The 17,063-nt window shown below is 47.0% G+C and overlaps 1 protein-coding gene across 1 annotated transcript in view; it reads right to left on the bottom strand.

Moving 5' to 3' along the window:
- FRMPD2 (FERM and PDZ domain containing 2) overlaps positions 1–17,063 on the bottom strand; it is a gene marked incomplete at its 3' end in the record, with an annotated part of 78,350 nt that overhangs the window by 18,273 nt on the left and 43,014 nt on the right. The window contains exons 16-21 of the mRNA XM_079711734.1: positions 15,130–15,340; positions 10,008–10,102; positions 7,995–8,087; positions 7,215–7,322; positions 7,006–7,122; positions 3,700–3,905 (exon numbers count right to left, since the gene is read on the bottom strand). Of these exons, the coding sequence (XP_079567860.1) occupies positions 3,700–3,905; positions 7,006–7,122; positions 7,215–7,322; positions 7,995–8,087; positions 10,008–10,102; positions 15,130–15,340 (830 nt within the window). The remainder of the gene's footprint in view (positions 1–3,699; positions 3,906–7,005; positions 7,123–7,214; positions 7,323–7,994; positions 8,088–10,007; positions 10,103–15,129; positions 15,341–17,063) is intronic.

The raw sequence follows: 17,063 nt of genomic DNA on the forward strand, positions 1-17,063 counted from the left end.
ATAACAGGGTCTCAATAGATTCCCTCCTCTTTCTACTCATGAGGCAAATATCATTATGAGAACTGAAGTCATCTAGACACTCCCTGGTAGCTTCACACATGACACCAGTCAAGTGAAGGCATGCTGGATACCAGATACACAGCAGCTTCTGGAGCAGAAGAAAACCTCAGGAGGACCTTCAATCATCTCTAGCAAGAGTAGCTGTACTGGGCCTCTACTTTACAGTGGTTGAATGCTTGAAGGAAGAACAGAAGAGAGTATTTTCTACCTCATGCCAGGCATTTTGCTTGATGCTGTGACATGCATGTCATGTTGATTCATCTGTCCAGTCATGCTACAAGATTAATTGAGCACCTGCTATGTGTCAAGTACTGAGATAGTTGGGGAGATGGCAGTGATAAGACAGACCTGCCCATATTGAACTACTTCTCATGGGGAAGGGCCTTTCAATGAACTGTGCCAAGAAGATGGGGCCACAGATACTCCCAGCCTTTTGTCCTATCTGTCCCCTTGGCTAAGCTGCTTAGCGGCTGCCCGGTCCACCACATCAGAAAATACAATTAATATACAGGAAAATAAACAGGCTGAAGTAAGCTTTAAAAAAAAAAAAAAAAAAAAAAAAAAAAAACGATTCAGCAGAGGAGGTTCCAAAGAGATTTGGTATAGAAACAGATGAAACCCCAGTTGTTTCAGAGACGCTCCATGTCCCATGGTCTGGCAAGGGGTTTTATCTAAATTTTAAAATTCAAAGAGTAAAGCAACCACTGAGGTCGAGGTCCACAGTGAGAGGGTGTAACTCGACCACGCCACAAAAGGTTACCTACCTGCAAAGCTGGCCACGTGACCCAGGGAGCCCGGATGGCACAAGTTCTGCAGTCTGTGCCGTGGTCAGCTGTGGCCTTGGTGCACCATTGCTCCCCTCAACTGCCCAGCACAAACCAGCTCGCAGGTGCAGCCCCAGAGGCCCTAACTGGAAGCCCTCTCGGCCCTGCTTCCTGTGAGAGGGGGCTTTCTGAAGTGCAGCCTGGGGGGAAGTTTTCTGCTCTGGAATCCCACTCCTATGATTCGCATCCCAGCTCTGCCACGTACTCCCTGAGAGATCATGGGCACTTTCCTGTCTCTCTGTGCCTCGGGGACCCCACTGATAAAAAGTGTTGATGATAGTAATTATCTCACAGGCTTGTAATGAAGCTTGCATGATGTAACATATCCAAGTGCTCAGGACCTTGCCTGACACATGGTTAATCACTCAGTAAGTGTCCACTGTTAGTATTATTCTTTTGCCCACTTCCCGTCCAGCTCTTCGTGGAATGCACCATGGCCAGTGAGCAAGGATCTAGCCTACATGGAGCCCTACTGCCAGCCATATCCTTGGCACTTTTGTCTCCACAGCTCTGTGCCCAGACATCATTGCTTCTCTCATAAGAGAGAAAACTGAGGTTGAGAGAGGTGGGGTAACTTGCCCCTTTCAACCAGAGTCCCAGCAAGAAAGAAAAGGTGTACATCCCCATCCTGGGTGATGGAGGAGAGCTGACACAAGGCCTGCTTTCAAAGGTGTGGGCAAGTAGTTAAAGAAACCGATGAGGAGAGCTAAGCACCCCGGGGCTAGAAACAGCGGGTGTTCTTACCTTCCCTGAGCCTGAGGAGCGAGAGGAGGGATGGCTGATGGAACTGAGCAAGTGGTAAAGAGCTCGAGGGCAAAGAGCATCTAACAGGAGCTGTGCTCTTCAGCAGAGGGTCACAGCCAACCTGAGCACAGGCAGAATGACAAGCCAGTACTCGCTCATCCCCCAGCTGCAGGCTCCCACTAGACTGTGAAATAAGAGAAAACCTATATAGTGGTCTCTGCCCCCCATTCCTGGCACAGAGCTCCTTCAACCCTTGTAATTTCCTAAGTGATATATGTGGAATCTAAAAAAACAAACTCAGAAGCGGAATAGTGGATTGGTAGTTGCCAGGGTGACGGTGAGGGGTGGGCAGTAGGGAGTATGGGTGAAGGTGTCAGAGGGTACAAATTTCCAGTTATAAGGTAAATAATTTCTGGGTATGTAACGTACTGCATGGTTACTATAGTTAGAAATACTGTATTGTATATTTGCAAGTTGCTAAGAGAGTATATCCAAAACGTTCTCCACACACACACACACAATTTTAACTCTGTGAGGGGAAGGACCTGCTAACTAACCTTGCTGTGGTAATCATTTTGCTATATATGTGTGTGTGTGTCTATACATATGTACATATGTATAGACACACACATATATGTCAATTATATCACAATGAGTGATAAAAAAATAAAATACAGGGATGTCTAAATTCAAAACAAAAATTTCCTAAGTGATAGGAGACTAGGAGCATCTTTTGTTCTAACATTTGGTCTTTGACCTCAGTTCCTGACACAGAGCTCTCAAATCCCTTGAAATTTTCTGGGTTATAAGAATATCTTTTGCTCTAAAGAGGGAACTCTGGTTCCTGCGTAGCTTCAGGATGGGGGCTGGTCACCAGAAAACCAAGCCATGATTAGAAGCTTGAAACTTTCCACTCCACTCAACTCCCCATCCTCTGGGGAGGCAAGAGGGGCTAGAGACTGAGCTAATGATCCACCATGCCTGCGTGCTGAAGCCTCCATAAAAATGTCAGAAGTATGGGATTCGTAGTTTCCAGGTTCATAAACACATCTATGCAGAGAGTATGGCACACCCTAACTCCACAGGGGCAGATGATCCTGCTCTCAGGACCCTTCTAGACCTCACCCTATGCATCTCTTCATCTGTCTGTTCCCTTGTACCTTTAAAACATCCTTTTTATCAGCGATAGCAAGGAAACTGTTTTCCTGGATTCTGTGAGCTGCTCTAGGAAATTAACAAACCCAAGGAGGGGGTCATGGGGACCTCCAATTTGCAGACAAGTCGGACAGAAGTGTGGGTAACCTGGGGACCGACAACTTCATTGTCATCTGGAGTGGAGGCTGTCTTGAGGGATGGGTCCTTCACCTGTGGGATCTGGTGCTAATTCCAGTCTGTTAGTGTCGGAATTGCTTGATGTGGAAAACCCACCCAATTGGTGTCAGAGTGTTGTGAGTGGGTTAGTAGTGTGAGATAAAGGAAAACAACTCTCTTTTCCTAGACACAGGGCTTCTGGGCAGAGCCAACCAGAAGACAGAGGGCTGACACAGTCTGTGAATGTCAGCTCCACGGGGCCCAGAGGAAAACGGAGAGAGGTCTGGAGGGGCAAAAGGAGACCTTTCCATCCAGTGTCTAAGGAAACACAGCTGGAGTCTGGTGGCCCTGGAACTAAAGCAGACAGTTCTCTGCATGCCAAAGCTGGCCTTCGTCTTCTTCCTCCTTGGTGTGTTGTCAAGAGCAAAGGCAATGAGTTGCAGCTTGAGGACTAACTAGAGACCAAGAATACAAGATGTCTGATTATCCATGCGTTGCCCTTGGCAGAAGCCAGTTATTACCAGTCACAGTTAAAATTAGTGACCGAGGACACTGAAACCTCAAACACTGAGCCCTGGCACTGCACTAGAAGCTTTGCCTTTTCCCCTTTATATTCCTCTCAACAACCATGCACTGTAAGTATTTATTTCCTGACATGGCAAATAGAGAACAAAGAGGGACTTTGGAGCCAAGGCTGTTGGGCTCCACAGCCTGTTCTCTTTCCTCCGGATTCTAGAGAGTGAAGCAAGGGAATGATTACCTTTAATGGCGGAGCAGACAGCTGAGGTCTCAGCCTGGGCACTAAGCTCTGAGTCCGAGCCATTTCCAGTTCTTCAATATTTCTTTCCTGGTCTTGTGTGTGTGATGAAAAACTTCCCAGGTGCCCGTTGCTCAGGCTGTCTGTAGAGAAGACCCCAGAGTTGGCCGTGCTATTCTTCTCCTCGCTTGAGGTATTTCCACAAACACCTATAAAAACAAGCCAAGAAGAAATCAACAGCTTGGAAAGGCTGGTGTCTCAGTGGCATTGCTATGTGGGGCATAGCATTTTCCTCCAATGACAGAAAGACCTTTTATAGCTGCTGGGAGCCATGTGAGTTTAGCACCTCATGAGAGATGATGCATTTAGAATAGAGGAAGGGAAGATTCTGGATGTGTTCTTGAAACTTAAATAGAGCTTGTGTGACCCAATTATGAAAACACAGGAGCAACGGATGGTTATAATGCCCTTTTTAAGCTCTTGCCATATTATGGGCACCACACACACACACACACACACACGTGTGTGTGTGTGTGTGTGTGTGTGTGTATATATATATACACACATATACATATACGTATCTTCCCATGTTTTCAACATACCCACCAGGAAGGTGTGATCCCAGTTCAAACACAAGAAAGCAGGGACAAAAGGATTAAATCTTGCCCAAAACCCCACAACCATCATGTTGCTCTTAAAGCCAGCCTCTTCCAGAGTCCCTGCTGAGCACACCTGTAATCACCCTGTGATCCAAAGTTTACCATGTCTGGTTCTTTGGGGGGAACTTGGTACTAACCAGATGGTGGACTCCCTTTGGGTGAAGACTGGGCCACTGATTCCCATTTACCCCATGTCTGACCCTTGAGCTGGCACAGAGCAGCGGAAAGAACATGAGGTCAGGAATCACTAGGTAAAACCTTGGGCAAGGTAATTCACATTTTTGGACCTCAATTTCCTCATATCTAAAATAGAGATAATCTCAACTACCTCATAGGGTTGGTGAGGCTTAGAAATTAAATATAGAGAGGTGTTTATACATGTAGAGAGAGAGAGAGAAAGAGATTACAGCTTAGTACATAGTACTAAGAGCCTCAATACATGTATTTACCATGCATATGTTAATATCAGCTATATACCATGCATATGTTAATATCAGCTATCCAACAAATGTATATGGGAGGAAGGAACACAGATTTTCTTTACATCTGGATATATAGACACACAAGTAAGTTTACAACTTTTGATACAGACTCATTAGCACTCAGGAAAATGCCCAACTCACATAGTGGATAAACTTAATTTAATGAATCAGATTAGAAGTTGTTCAAGCCTAAAGGTATTCAGTAGAGAGTGGTGGGCCACCTTTCAGTAATGCCTTATTCCTGGCAATTTCTTTTTTTTTAACATCTTTATTGGAGTATAATTGCTTTACAATGGTGTGTTAGTTTCTGCTCTATAACAAAGTGAATCAGCTATACATATACATATATCCCCATATCTCCTCCCTCTTGCATCTCCCTCCCACCCTCCCTATCCCACCCCCCTAGGTGGTCACAAAGCACCAAGCTGATCTCCCTGCGCTATGCAGCTGCTTCTCACTAGCTATTCTACTGTCATTGTCCTTCTAGCAATGTTGTAAGCATCTGTTTATTTTCTTCCACACCCTCCACAAGAGACAAGGACAAGACTTATGAGTGGATTAAAATGTCAAGCTGTGCAACGTATGTCCTGCCTAACGGAAATACAAGCTAGAACTTCTGCGGGTAATTAAAACTCAATCTGTAGTGGAGGGTGATGTCTGCTCCTGATGGGAAGGCTCTCTGTCTTTTCTTTGATCTCCAGTCTAGAACACATGCCCCAACAGCAGCCCAACCAGACAGAAACTCACGGCAGTCAAGCCTCTGCCCACAGTGACCAGCCACAGTCACTGTGGAAGCATCTTCCTCCAACAAAGATGGCAGCTGTTTCAAGGAACCCCAACTGTGACCAGGCAGTGTTACCAACAGGTGACAGGGACTCCAGGGTGAGAGGACACGTAATTCACAGACACTGTGGGTACTCCATCATCTGAAACTCTAAAGTGAGGTTGGAGCCTCGCAGACTTTGGGTGCCAGTTTTGGACATCCCCACCCCAGCAGGCCATCCTTGACACTGAATGGATCCCAGCTCAGCTGCATTATGTTTCCTGATTTTAAAAATAGGATGGTTTGATCGCTCCCCTCTGCCCTTTCCTGTGCAAAGTATGGAGGGAAATACAAGGACAGCTAAAACATTGTGGGAAGAACAGTGACAGTGTAGGAAATCCAACAGAGCAGTGAGCTGGAGCAGGTGCTGTGGAAGGGCCGGGCCAGCCCCTGGGTCAGGTCCAAGCACAGGATGAAAGGCACATGGCTAAGGCCCCAGCTTTGCCACCCCCCATCCCCCCACAGCTTCTGGACGAAGGGCAGATGCAGCACCTGGAAAGCCACCTGGTGATGGTGTGTACATGTGCAAGAGTGAGAGAGGGCATGTGGTTTTCAGAGGCCAAGGCCAACGGGGTGACTGCATTTAGGACCCAGAAAATGCTGGCTGGTGTGACATGAAGCATTTCTGTACATGAGAGGAAATTGTACAAAGCTCCTAGAGTGTGGGCCTGGCTTTGTAGGCAGTCTGCTGGAAAATGGCAGGATCATCCAACCAAAAAGCTGCGGTGAGCCCAGGTAACTGGGAGGGAAAGGGATGTTAACATCTCCCCATTAACACCCCAAACCTGACCCAAATAAACATAGTCATATTATTCTTCAGTACAGGCAATTGTTGGATAGCTATCTAAAGGACGAATAAAATCATCTTTAAAAAAAAAAAAAACCTTTACTCTTTTGGTTGATCTCTAACATGCTGAGTCAACCAAATTAGAACAAAATGCTTGTTATGTTCTTCAGCTTCAAGAACAGCCCCCTGCCTCCTTCCCACCGGATTCCATGACTAAGCCCTAAATATGTAGAATTACTGCAGTAGCCACTTTCAATAAGGACTTGGCTGATAGAAAGAATATCCTCCCTGTCATGCGAGAAGAGTGGCAGAAAAACACACAATAGCTGCATCTAATAAAGAACTAGAGTAGGCTTCTCCTATTCAGCAGGACAAGCAATGGTAGAGCCCATTCTGCCCCTGAAATTGCAGAGTTTATTGATTTGTGCCAAAGCCACTACCACGAGAGAGGTAATACAAAAGACCTACAGGGACTTAAAGCCCCAGTACTCTGTGGTAAAAATGTACTCCTGAAAATAAAGGAGGCTCTCCAGCTTCTGAAAGCGGGTTAACACATACCTTTTGACTGAGAAATGATTAATTCTATGTTGTCAGGAGAATTCTGAATCATTCTAACAGCCATGTCGAACGTGAAGCCCTCCAGACTGATGTGATTCAAGGCTAGTATCTGCCCTCCTGGAAAAATAAGACATCTCAATAATTCCATCAAGGAAATGAGAAAGAGCAGTTCCTTAAAGCAGCATCTCTGGCAATCAAAAAAGACATACCTGGTTTGATCTTTTTAGCTTTTTCAGCTGGTCCCCCAGGTATAATAGAAGATATAAAGATGCCAGGATCAACTTTGCCTACATCTTCTCCCTCATTAATGACAAAACCTATAATCCAATTATATGAAAGAAGATGATACTTAATGATTTTGCAGCTCAGAGAGGTTAGGTTATTTGCTTGAAATCACACAGCTACTAAGTAGCAATGCTGATATTTGTACCTAGGTCCTCTGATTCTCCAACAGCTCTTTCTACTCTTCCATGACAGATGGAGAAAAGTGGATTGTCCCGCATTCATAAGCACAACTACAGCTAGGAACACAGCCCACCAAAGTGCATGGATTTTGTTCCAATACATAATCAGATCGGAAAAAAAAGATGATTTTTAATCAAGTAAGCCTTATCTTAAGGGTCTTCGAATGTGGTAAATAGTAAGAGGTGAAAAAGACTGACTACTCTTCCCCATCCCTAAGAATCTAAATATACAAGAGAAAGGTTTTTACGTGGTATTAGACGGAAAAGTCTTTTTCTATCTTGTACTTAGATTTTCAAGATCTGCACCCCAAAACCTGATCAGGCCTAAAAGGAAACTTTGACCCCATCATCCCATTGCTGGTTAGGGACATTTAAAGGGAAGAAAAAGAAGTGATCACTGAAAAAGGCAAATTGGGAGAGGACAGGCAGGAAAAGGGAGTAGAAAAGTCTAAAGGGAAGATGGCACACACCTCCCCTCTGCCCAGAGGGAAAGACTGGGTCCCCCCCTGCCAGGAGCCCTCTTACCAAAACCACGGCGTGGATCCCGGCTCAGTGCCACACGCACAATTTCTCGGTCTGGTTCGGTTGTAAAGCTCCTTCTCCTCTTATTTTGTGGCCCTGGAAGTGGAAACAAAGCCCCACATTGTGCTTTTCCCCCAAATTATCAGAGACCTAATACAAAAGGTGTGAACACTATTTCACACACATGCACAATGCTGGGCATGGATGGCTGAACACATACCTTTTTTAAAATAAGTTTCTAAACTTTATTATACTGAAGTACAGTTGATCTACAATGTTGTGTTAATTTCTGCTATACAGCAAAGTGGTTCAGTTATACATATATATACATTTTTTTCATATTCTTTTCCATTATGGTTTATCACAGGATATTGAATATAGTTCCCTGTGCTGTACAGTAGGACCTTGTTGTTTATCCATACTATATATAATAGTTTGCATCTGCTAATCCCAAACTCCCAATCCATCCTTCCCCCAACCCCCTCCCCCTTGGCAACCACAAGTCTGTTCTCTATGTCTGTGAGTCTGTTTCTATTCTGTAGAAAAGTTCATTTGTGAACACATACTTCTGATTAGCTTCACTGGGTCAGTGTTGGCTCATCAAGAGCAGAGGCAAAGGTAGGGTGGGTCATGGTGCTTGCTCTGCATGACTTACTACAGCTATTCTTTTTTCTGCATTGGTCTTGGGACAAGACAGAATCTGAGCAGAGATGACCTTGCTGGCAGTGAAAACTGAAACTAAAGTTGGAGCACAGAGATGAGACAGCAAAGCCTTCCCCTCTTGGGCCCCTAACAGTAGGGGGTGATATGGCCCTGCAGCCCAGTGCAGGTTTCCCCCAGCTTGGGTCTTGGAGGGGACCCAAGGCAGAGCCCTGACGGGCAATCCAGGGCTGACCACAGAGCACTTGGAAAAATCCCCAAAGAGTGACCCGCCCTCTAGCGTTTTCCACGTCGCTCCCTCCCCCAAGGGACCATGGTGGGACCTGCACACAGTTCATGGTAAAGAGCCACCTGGTAGTATTCCAGATCCAATCCCAGGCTTAATGCTCATCAAATATAAATATCTTCTCTAGCTCAGGAATCTCTTTCTCTTTCTGTCCCACTGGGGACCTGCCTGGAGGATATATGACAGAGAGGAATGCTGCCTGCCCTGTATATGTTTTCTGGTGAGTAGTGGGAGATGATATTCTGGGCCCATATGAAGAGTTGTAGAGAAAATGAATGATACGTTTTTCCAGCCATGCCCCTCCACAGCAGGTATTCCTCACGCTGGACTAGAGCGCTGGGAATCTTCACCAGTGCTAACACATTTAGGATCTATGTGCTCAGCCCAAGCCAAAGGCGGACAGCATGGGCTTTTCCCAACCATAAGTAGTTTATTTATTTATTTATTTAACATCTTTATTGGAGTATAATTGCTTTACAATGGTGTGTTAGTTTCTGCTTTATAACAAAGTGAATCAGCTATACACATACATATATCCCCATACCTCCTCCCTCTTGCGTCTCTCTCCTACCCTCCCTATCCCACCCCTCTAGGTGGACACAAAGCACTGAGCTGATCTCCCTGTGCTATGCGGCTGCTTCCCACTAGCTATCTATTTTACATTTGGTAGTGTATATATGTCCATGCCACTCTCTCACTTCATCCCAGCTTACCCTGCCCCTCCCTGTGTCCTCAAGTCCATTCTCTATGTCTGCATCTTTATTCCTGTCCTGCCCCTATGTTCTTCAGAGCCATTTTTTTTTTTTTTTTTTAGATTCCATATATATGTGTTAGCATACGGTATTTGTTTTTCCCTTTCTGACTTACTTCACTCTGTATGACGGAATACTCTGGCTTCGCTTCAGATCGAATAAATCTTTCACCTTCTACATAAGTAGTTTTGAGATTAATGGAAAAGCAAAACGATTGTGAACATTATTGGGGAAGCAAAATGAAGTAGTGGCAAAAGAGTGAAAGCAAGAGTCACGTGTAAGATTTCCTTTACCCCAAGCCCATGGCTTGGCCCGTACCTGTGCAAGTGCTCTGAGCAGGCAGTCCAGAGAGAGGGTCACAGGTCGTTGGCTTCTGGGTCAAACAGAAGTGCTCCAGCTGCACAGGGCAGGGCCTGCAGGGAAAGTCAACAAGATGAGGTAAGATGCCCCTAGAAGGCAACTTCCTGCCATTCTGAGTATGGGTGGTGGCCCCATGCTCATCAATCAACAGATCCATAGACAGACCCCATCAAGGGCTGATCTGGTTATCAGAAGTACACTGGAAAGAATGGCTTTGGGGGCTTTCTATCTTAGAGGGGACCCTAGAGTCCCCCAGGCCCCCTATGAACCTCCCACTATCTCTCCTTTGAGTTGAATAAGCAGCCCTTCCAAACCTCCATTTCCTTAACCAGAAAATAAGAATATTCCTATTTCCTAGACATGTGATGGTCCCAAAATGAGGTAGTAAGTATAAAGCACTGATGCTTTTAGTGGGTCCTGATTTTTCTGTTGTTTGCTTTTTCAGCTGGGCCAGCCATGTTCCAGCACCTCCACTGTGATGGCCCCTGAAGGCTTTACACGGTAACTTACCTGCTTGATCCTTGCAGATTCTGGAGTTGGCTACCCCCTAGTGATACTGAGCTGAAAACAAGAATCTTTCATGCCGGCATTCAGTTGGCTTTGCCGAGCCAGCATTCTAGCCAAAACAGGATGTTCTAGGCCCTAGAAGAATAATGAATTAAGTGGGGACCCTGCCCTACCCACGGGGTCAGCTCTGCCCAAGATAAGCTACATTCAGGGATGAACAAAATAGAGAGTGAGCAGAAAGAATAGAGGCAAAGCCACAGGACTTAGAGCCCTGGAAAAAGCCAGCACTGGGCCCCATCTGAAGAAGGAAGGCCAGGAGATCAACCACCTGAACAGATCCATCAGCCCTTCATCACCCAGATTGGCCCCAACCTCAGGGAGCCTACACCTGCCCCGCTGCTTTAGGCAGCCGGCCCAAGGCAGGGATGGGTGTTGCCACCGCACCTCTCACTGCAACCTGGGATCAGTGATGCCAGGTGCTCCGGGCACAGAGCCTGGCGCTGTTCAAGGGGCCAGAGCTAGAAAGGGAAGAAGAGGAGCGATGGGGGAGAGAAGGCAGATGCAGGGTGAGGGACAAGCACAGGGCCATTCTTCAGAGACTAGGGAGGAGGCCTCGCTCTAACTCGGCTCCTGTTCATACTGTGCATTTTAGCAAGTTCAACCCAAGTTGACTGAGACCCTACTAGATGTCAGGCCCTGAGCTGGCAAGGGACTGCGGGTAAAGGTGAATCAGACATGGGCTTTGCCTTCTGGGAGCTCCCAGCCCACTGCGAGTTGCGGGATGGGTGCCTTTCATGCCATCTAGAGCTGACCTAAGTGCCCAGGGAGAGGCTCTGGCAGAGCACTCCTGGGTTTCAAACAAGGAGATACCCCAGCAGTCCTAGAGGGGCCAAGAGAGGCCACAAGGGAGGGCCTTTGGAGAAAGGAAGGGATTTTCTGCCTCAGGCTGCCACGGCCCATGTGATCCAAGTCACACGTGCAAGTCTATTGTTGAAAAAGGATAAAAAGCAGCACCTACTGCAAATCACAAAAAGACTAACACTGTGTGATTCCACTTCTGCAGTAGAGAGAGGTCCTTAAAGTAGTCAAATTCATAGAAACAGAAAGTAGAATGATGGTTACCAGGGTCTCAGGGAGCGGGGATGGGGACTTGTCTTTTAATGGCCATAGGTTCAGTTTAGCAGGATGAGAAGAATTCTGGCTGCACAACAATGTGAATATACTTAACAGTACTCCACTGTCCACTTAAAAATGGTTAAAATGGTGAATTTTATGTTATGTATATTTTACCCCAATTAAAGTCAGCATTTAAAAATGCAAACCTAAAGAAAATAATGCCATTTACTGAAAGTCTCCGCATGCTGGCCTCAGAGCTGAGGAGGAGACAGGCGCGTTACTGTTCCCTGGAAGTTCCCCGTTTACAGGACAGGTAGATGCATGTGGATGTCGGGGTGGAAGGGCCCTGGGGGCGGCTGCTTGAAGGTGAGCCAGTGGTGCTGGCCAGGGCAGTCAGAAAAGGCTCACAGAAAAGGTGCCATGAAGTAGGTGGGGCAGGGGTTGTATGTCAGGGTTGGCACCCTGATGGCATCCCCGTTCTAAGCAGTGCTGAGCATACAGCTGCTCAGGCTTGACACTGGGAAGGGGATCCCAGCTCTTGAGTGTCAGTGTCTGCATGCCATCCCATCCTTCCCGTCCTGGCTCTGGCCCGCTGGTCAACAGCACCACCTGCTCCTGCCACACGGGCCCTGTGCTTGTCACCTCTGTGAGCGCCATGAGGCAGGGGCTGTGTCCGTCCTGCTCACTGCTGAGTCCTCAGTGCACAGCTCGGGGCTGGCACACAGCAGGCACTCAACCAAGTTTTGTAGCAAGAGGAACTGGGCCTTCGCTCATGGCATTCCTGCCTATCTCCCCTCCTTCTCACTGTGCCCAAACCCATGGCTGGTCAAGACCCGCTGTCACTTCCCCCATGCAGCCCTCCTCTGTCCCCTTACTTGGAAATCACCTCACTCCCGGGGGAGTGATAAAGCTGTATCTGTGTCTGCCTTAAACATTTAACCATTCTATCCCCTTTAAGAGGGTTTGTGTTCCTACCTTCTCCCCTAGAGACGAGGGGAAGGGCACCAACATTAGGACACTCATCACAGACTCATCCCATCTTCAGGGTTCTACAACACCATTTAATTCCCACAGCCATCCAGTGGGGTGGGCATCACTGCTCCCACCACTAGACAAATGAGGAAAGAGAGGCATGGGTGTTCTAAACAACTAGTGCAACATCACATGCAGCAGACAGCTGAGTAGGTGTAGGTGGATTTCCATGGCACTGGGCTCGTTCCAGCACTCTGCCTGAAGGAGACCCTGGGCTGGGTGATCTTTGCACCAGCCACAGCAAGGATGATGCACTTCTCTCATCCATGCACAGGGATGACAGAGCCAGCTGGATGCAGCCCTTGTCCCACCTCAGACCAACCAGAGCAGTGGTGGGCAGTTCCACCTGAGCTCAGGCTCAGCTCGTGCTGATCCAGCCTCAGATATGGTCCTCTTTCTGCCCTAGAGCTTCTTGAACGCCTTGGGCATCTCACCCACCCCCTCTATCCCCCCACCTTGCCCAACAGTATAGGAGAGTTCATACCTCCCACAGACGAGCTTGCACCAGAGCAGGATGGGAGCCGGTGCACAAGTGTCCATTCCCTGGTCCTTCAGACAGACAATTCTGGGAGGACTTCTGTGCACTTCTCATGGAATTAAGCCCTGGCTGCCCACAGCAGCTATCTTGATGACACTGCCCCCTTTCTTTTCACTTTCCCTCCTTCCCTGTCTCACTTACCCTGCTCACTCCTGCTTCTCGGCATCACCTCCACAAAAACCACCTGCACCCAAGTCATTGTCTTGGGCTGTGCTTCTGGGGACCTTCCAGATGGCCAGAGACCCTAGATTTCCCTTTTCATGGAAAGTGACCCATAACCTCTGATGTGAGTTACTAAGGGTTGTGAAAGTCTGGCATTCATAAACTAAAATTAGAGGAGAACCAGAGATTACTGAGGACTCCAGTTCAGCTTCCTGTTGAGAAGGCTGGCTGCCATGCAGTGCTGCCAAGGCCCTCCTGTGCGTGCTCACTGGCAGGTCACTGGAAGGGTGCTTTGCAGTCAACACATTCTCAAGGTGGCCTTGAGTCAGTCATGGCTTCTTCAGGCTTTTAATCTCTAAAGTGCTATAAAGTACTATCAGTTTGATGACAGATTAAAGATGGCCACGTATGCTTTGACACTCCTACATCAGGAGGTGGGGTCTGTTTCTGCTGCCCCTGAATCTGTGCTGACATGTGACTACTTTGACCAAGAGAGTATGGCGGAAGTGACCCTGTGCCAGCTCCAGGCCCAGCCTTTTAGGAGACTGGCAGCTCACCTTGGGCCCTTGGAGCCCTGAGCTGCCATGTAGAAGCCTCACTACCTTCCACATGGAGGCACCACGTGGAGAGGGCCTGAGACCGCACTGGGATTGAGAAGGGCCCAGCTGAGCTCACCATCCCAGCCATCCCCACTGAGGGCCTGGGCACATGCACAACACAGTCCTGGAGCCTCCAGACCAGTCCTGATGAGTACCCTCAAGAGAAGCAGAAGAATCGCCCAGCCAAGCCATGCCTAAATTTGTAACCCAGAAAATCGTGAAACAGAGTAACAAAATGCGTGTTGTTTTAGGTCACTACGCTTTGGAGTTGTTTGTTATGCGGTAACAATAATAGATAGTTTTGCTTCATCATTATTGAGTTAGTTTGCAGTGGGTGGTGATGCATTTTTGCATCAACAGAATCTAGAGCAGTAATTTTCTAAGAATTACTTTAAGATAGAATATATGCATTGCAATTCAAATCAATCACCCATACCCTCTTGCTGAAGCAGATGTATAACTCATTCCAAAAAACAGCTCCCTCCCACAGCCCCCTTCATTGGTCCTGTGCTGCCTGTGAATCTGTGCTATTTATAGAACTTGTAATGTAAGTGTAATCCAACTTCGAGGCTATTTTAAAATTTATGGATCATTATGTTATAATGTGAAGTTGTGTTGATAAGCTCATTATTTTCCCTTGCAAATTAAATTGCAAGCAATCCATCAAAAGAGAAAGCGGCGGCAATGTAGAGCTTAGGAGTACAGACTCCAGGGCCAGCTGTGTGTGTTCAAGTCTCACACTGGGAGAAAACAGAAAGTACTTCACAGGGTTGTGAGGGCTAAAATAGTTAATGGGTACAGTGCTTAGAACAGTACCTGGCTAAATAGGCTATTGCAACTTGTTTATTTTGTCCCCTTCAATTTTGTATCATCACCTAGCTCTTTCTCCACCAAAAGATAGAGCAACGCAGCAGGGAGACACGGGATGTCTGTCCCGTGTCTAGCATAGATCTGGCCCATAGCTGCCCTTCGGGAAATCTCTGTGGATTTAGTTGATAATTACCCAATGAATGCATACTTCCCTTAGACATCTGACATCCTTTAAACAATGTCTTCACGTATGGATTACTCCAGAGCACCAAGTACATGATGCTTTGGGCCCAGAGAACAGATATGTCAAACCCACCTGCCTCTGAGCCCTTGCACCCTGGTCCCCTTGCTGGTGTCCACAGTGAAGTTATCCAGTGACATGTGCAGCAGGCCTCCTGCCGCACCCTCCAGCCCGGGTACAAACAGCGCATTTTCTGAGCACGACAGTCTCTGGATCCAAGTGAGCGGCTTGGACTGGGCCAGGTGTGCAAGACTCAGATTGGCCATTTGCACACACTTATCATAGTCTGCAATGTGGGAGAAACAGATAAACATAAATACTCACAAGAATGATGCTGGCCCCATCGCTCTTGTGGCAGTCACACATCACAGGCCCCAGGTTCTGTCCTGGCTTTTCTTTGTCTGCATGGAGGGGCCTATTTTTCCTCATGCTAGCTCATGGAGCTCCTATGATTAGCCCCGAGAATGCCACGTCTGCCTAATTAGCACTGACTAAGGAAAGAAAACTCAGACAGGAAGGAGGAAACAAGATGCCCTCCACCCCCTGGCAACTGACAGGCCTTGGAGCCGTGGTTCAAGGCAGTGTCACAGCGCCAGCAGAGCCTTGTATAAAATTAACCGCTGTCATCCGCTCTGCTCACTGCCTTTACAAACCATCCTCCAAACGTTGTTTTAACAAATAAGTCTGCAAACTACCTGAGCTCCCAAGATTACGCTCTGCCCTGTGGAATGTAATCTTTCATCTCTACACGGCTTAGTTTCCTTGGTAATAATATTTAAGATCCGATTTTCTGAAATATGAATACGGATCAGATGTGTTGTCTCCCAGCTTTCACACTTCCCTTCCTCCCCTCCTGCAGAAAGAGGTAATAAATGATTCTAATAAGCCCAGGAATGTGAGTGGTTCTCACCACTTCACTCTTCACGTCATTCATAGGAAACTGGATTTGATAGATAGATTCCTTAAATTAACTGGGATTTATACAAAGCCCAGTTTGTATTTTGAAAAAAACAAAATGATGACTGTGTTCCAACCATCTGTTCCCTGTTAAAACCAAGAAGGAAAGAATGCTCGGGCACACGGCGTTTGTATGGCTCCAGTTGTACGTGTGTTTGTGTGTGTGTGCATATCTAAAGCACAGTGAAGTGCCTCCACTGAGGGCATGCTCATGAACATTTATTTCCTCAAGCAGACACCCCCCCTTTCCTACAATGGTGCCTGGTTCATTGTCGGGACTGTGCCCACTGAAAAAGGTAGACTTTAAAAACTACTTTTTGAGAACGTTCTGTGTCTAGGAGGCATTAGGTACCATCATTCACATACAGTAGGCAAGGAAGAAAGGAGGACTAAAAGCAATTTGAATATGACCTGCAGCTTTTGCAGAAATTGTCCGGTATCTGACTCCAGAGCTTGGACCTGCTCAGACACATAGCAGCAATGACTGTAACATCCACACCAGCATTTCACACATCCTGCATGCTTATTACATGCCAGGCCCAGTGGTAAGCATGTTATCTGCATTGTCTCATTTAATCCTCACAATAACCCTGTGGGGTAGATATTATTATACCCATTTTATAGATGAGGAAAAGTGAGGATAAGAGAGCGTTAACAATTTGCTCAAGGTCCCAGGGCTTGTAGGTGGTAGAGCAGGACTCACACTCGGCTGACTCCACAGTCCCCACCAGAAAATGGACGTACAGAGAACATGGAGATACAAACAGTAGCACAGGAGATTCATCTGAAGCATGCCCAGCCCTCTGATCGCTAAGGTCTAAAGGGATAGTGATCTTAGCTTTAATTGTGGTGTATATTAATACCCACAGGGGGACATTTCAGGGAAAGAAAGTGGTGACAGGGAGAGGCTCAGAGAAGTTTTATGGGTTTCAAGGGAGCCTTCATATAGAGGTTGGAGGTGCAGGAAGAAGGGGCTGCCCCCTGGGGGAGGAGGGCTCCCAGAAGGTAGCAGATGAATGAGAGCATCACAGCCCCGGGTCCTGAGCAGGGCT

This window comes from Hyperoodon ampullatus (genome assembly GCF_949752795.1).
Source record: "Hyperoodon ampullatus genome assembly, chromosome: 1".
NCBI classification, from domain to species: Eukaryota; Metazoa; Chordata; class Mammalia; order Artiodactyla; family Ziphiidae; genus Hyperoodon; species Hyperoodon ampullatus.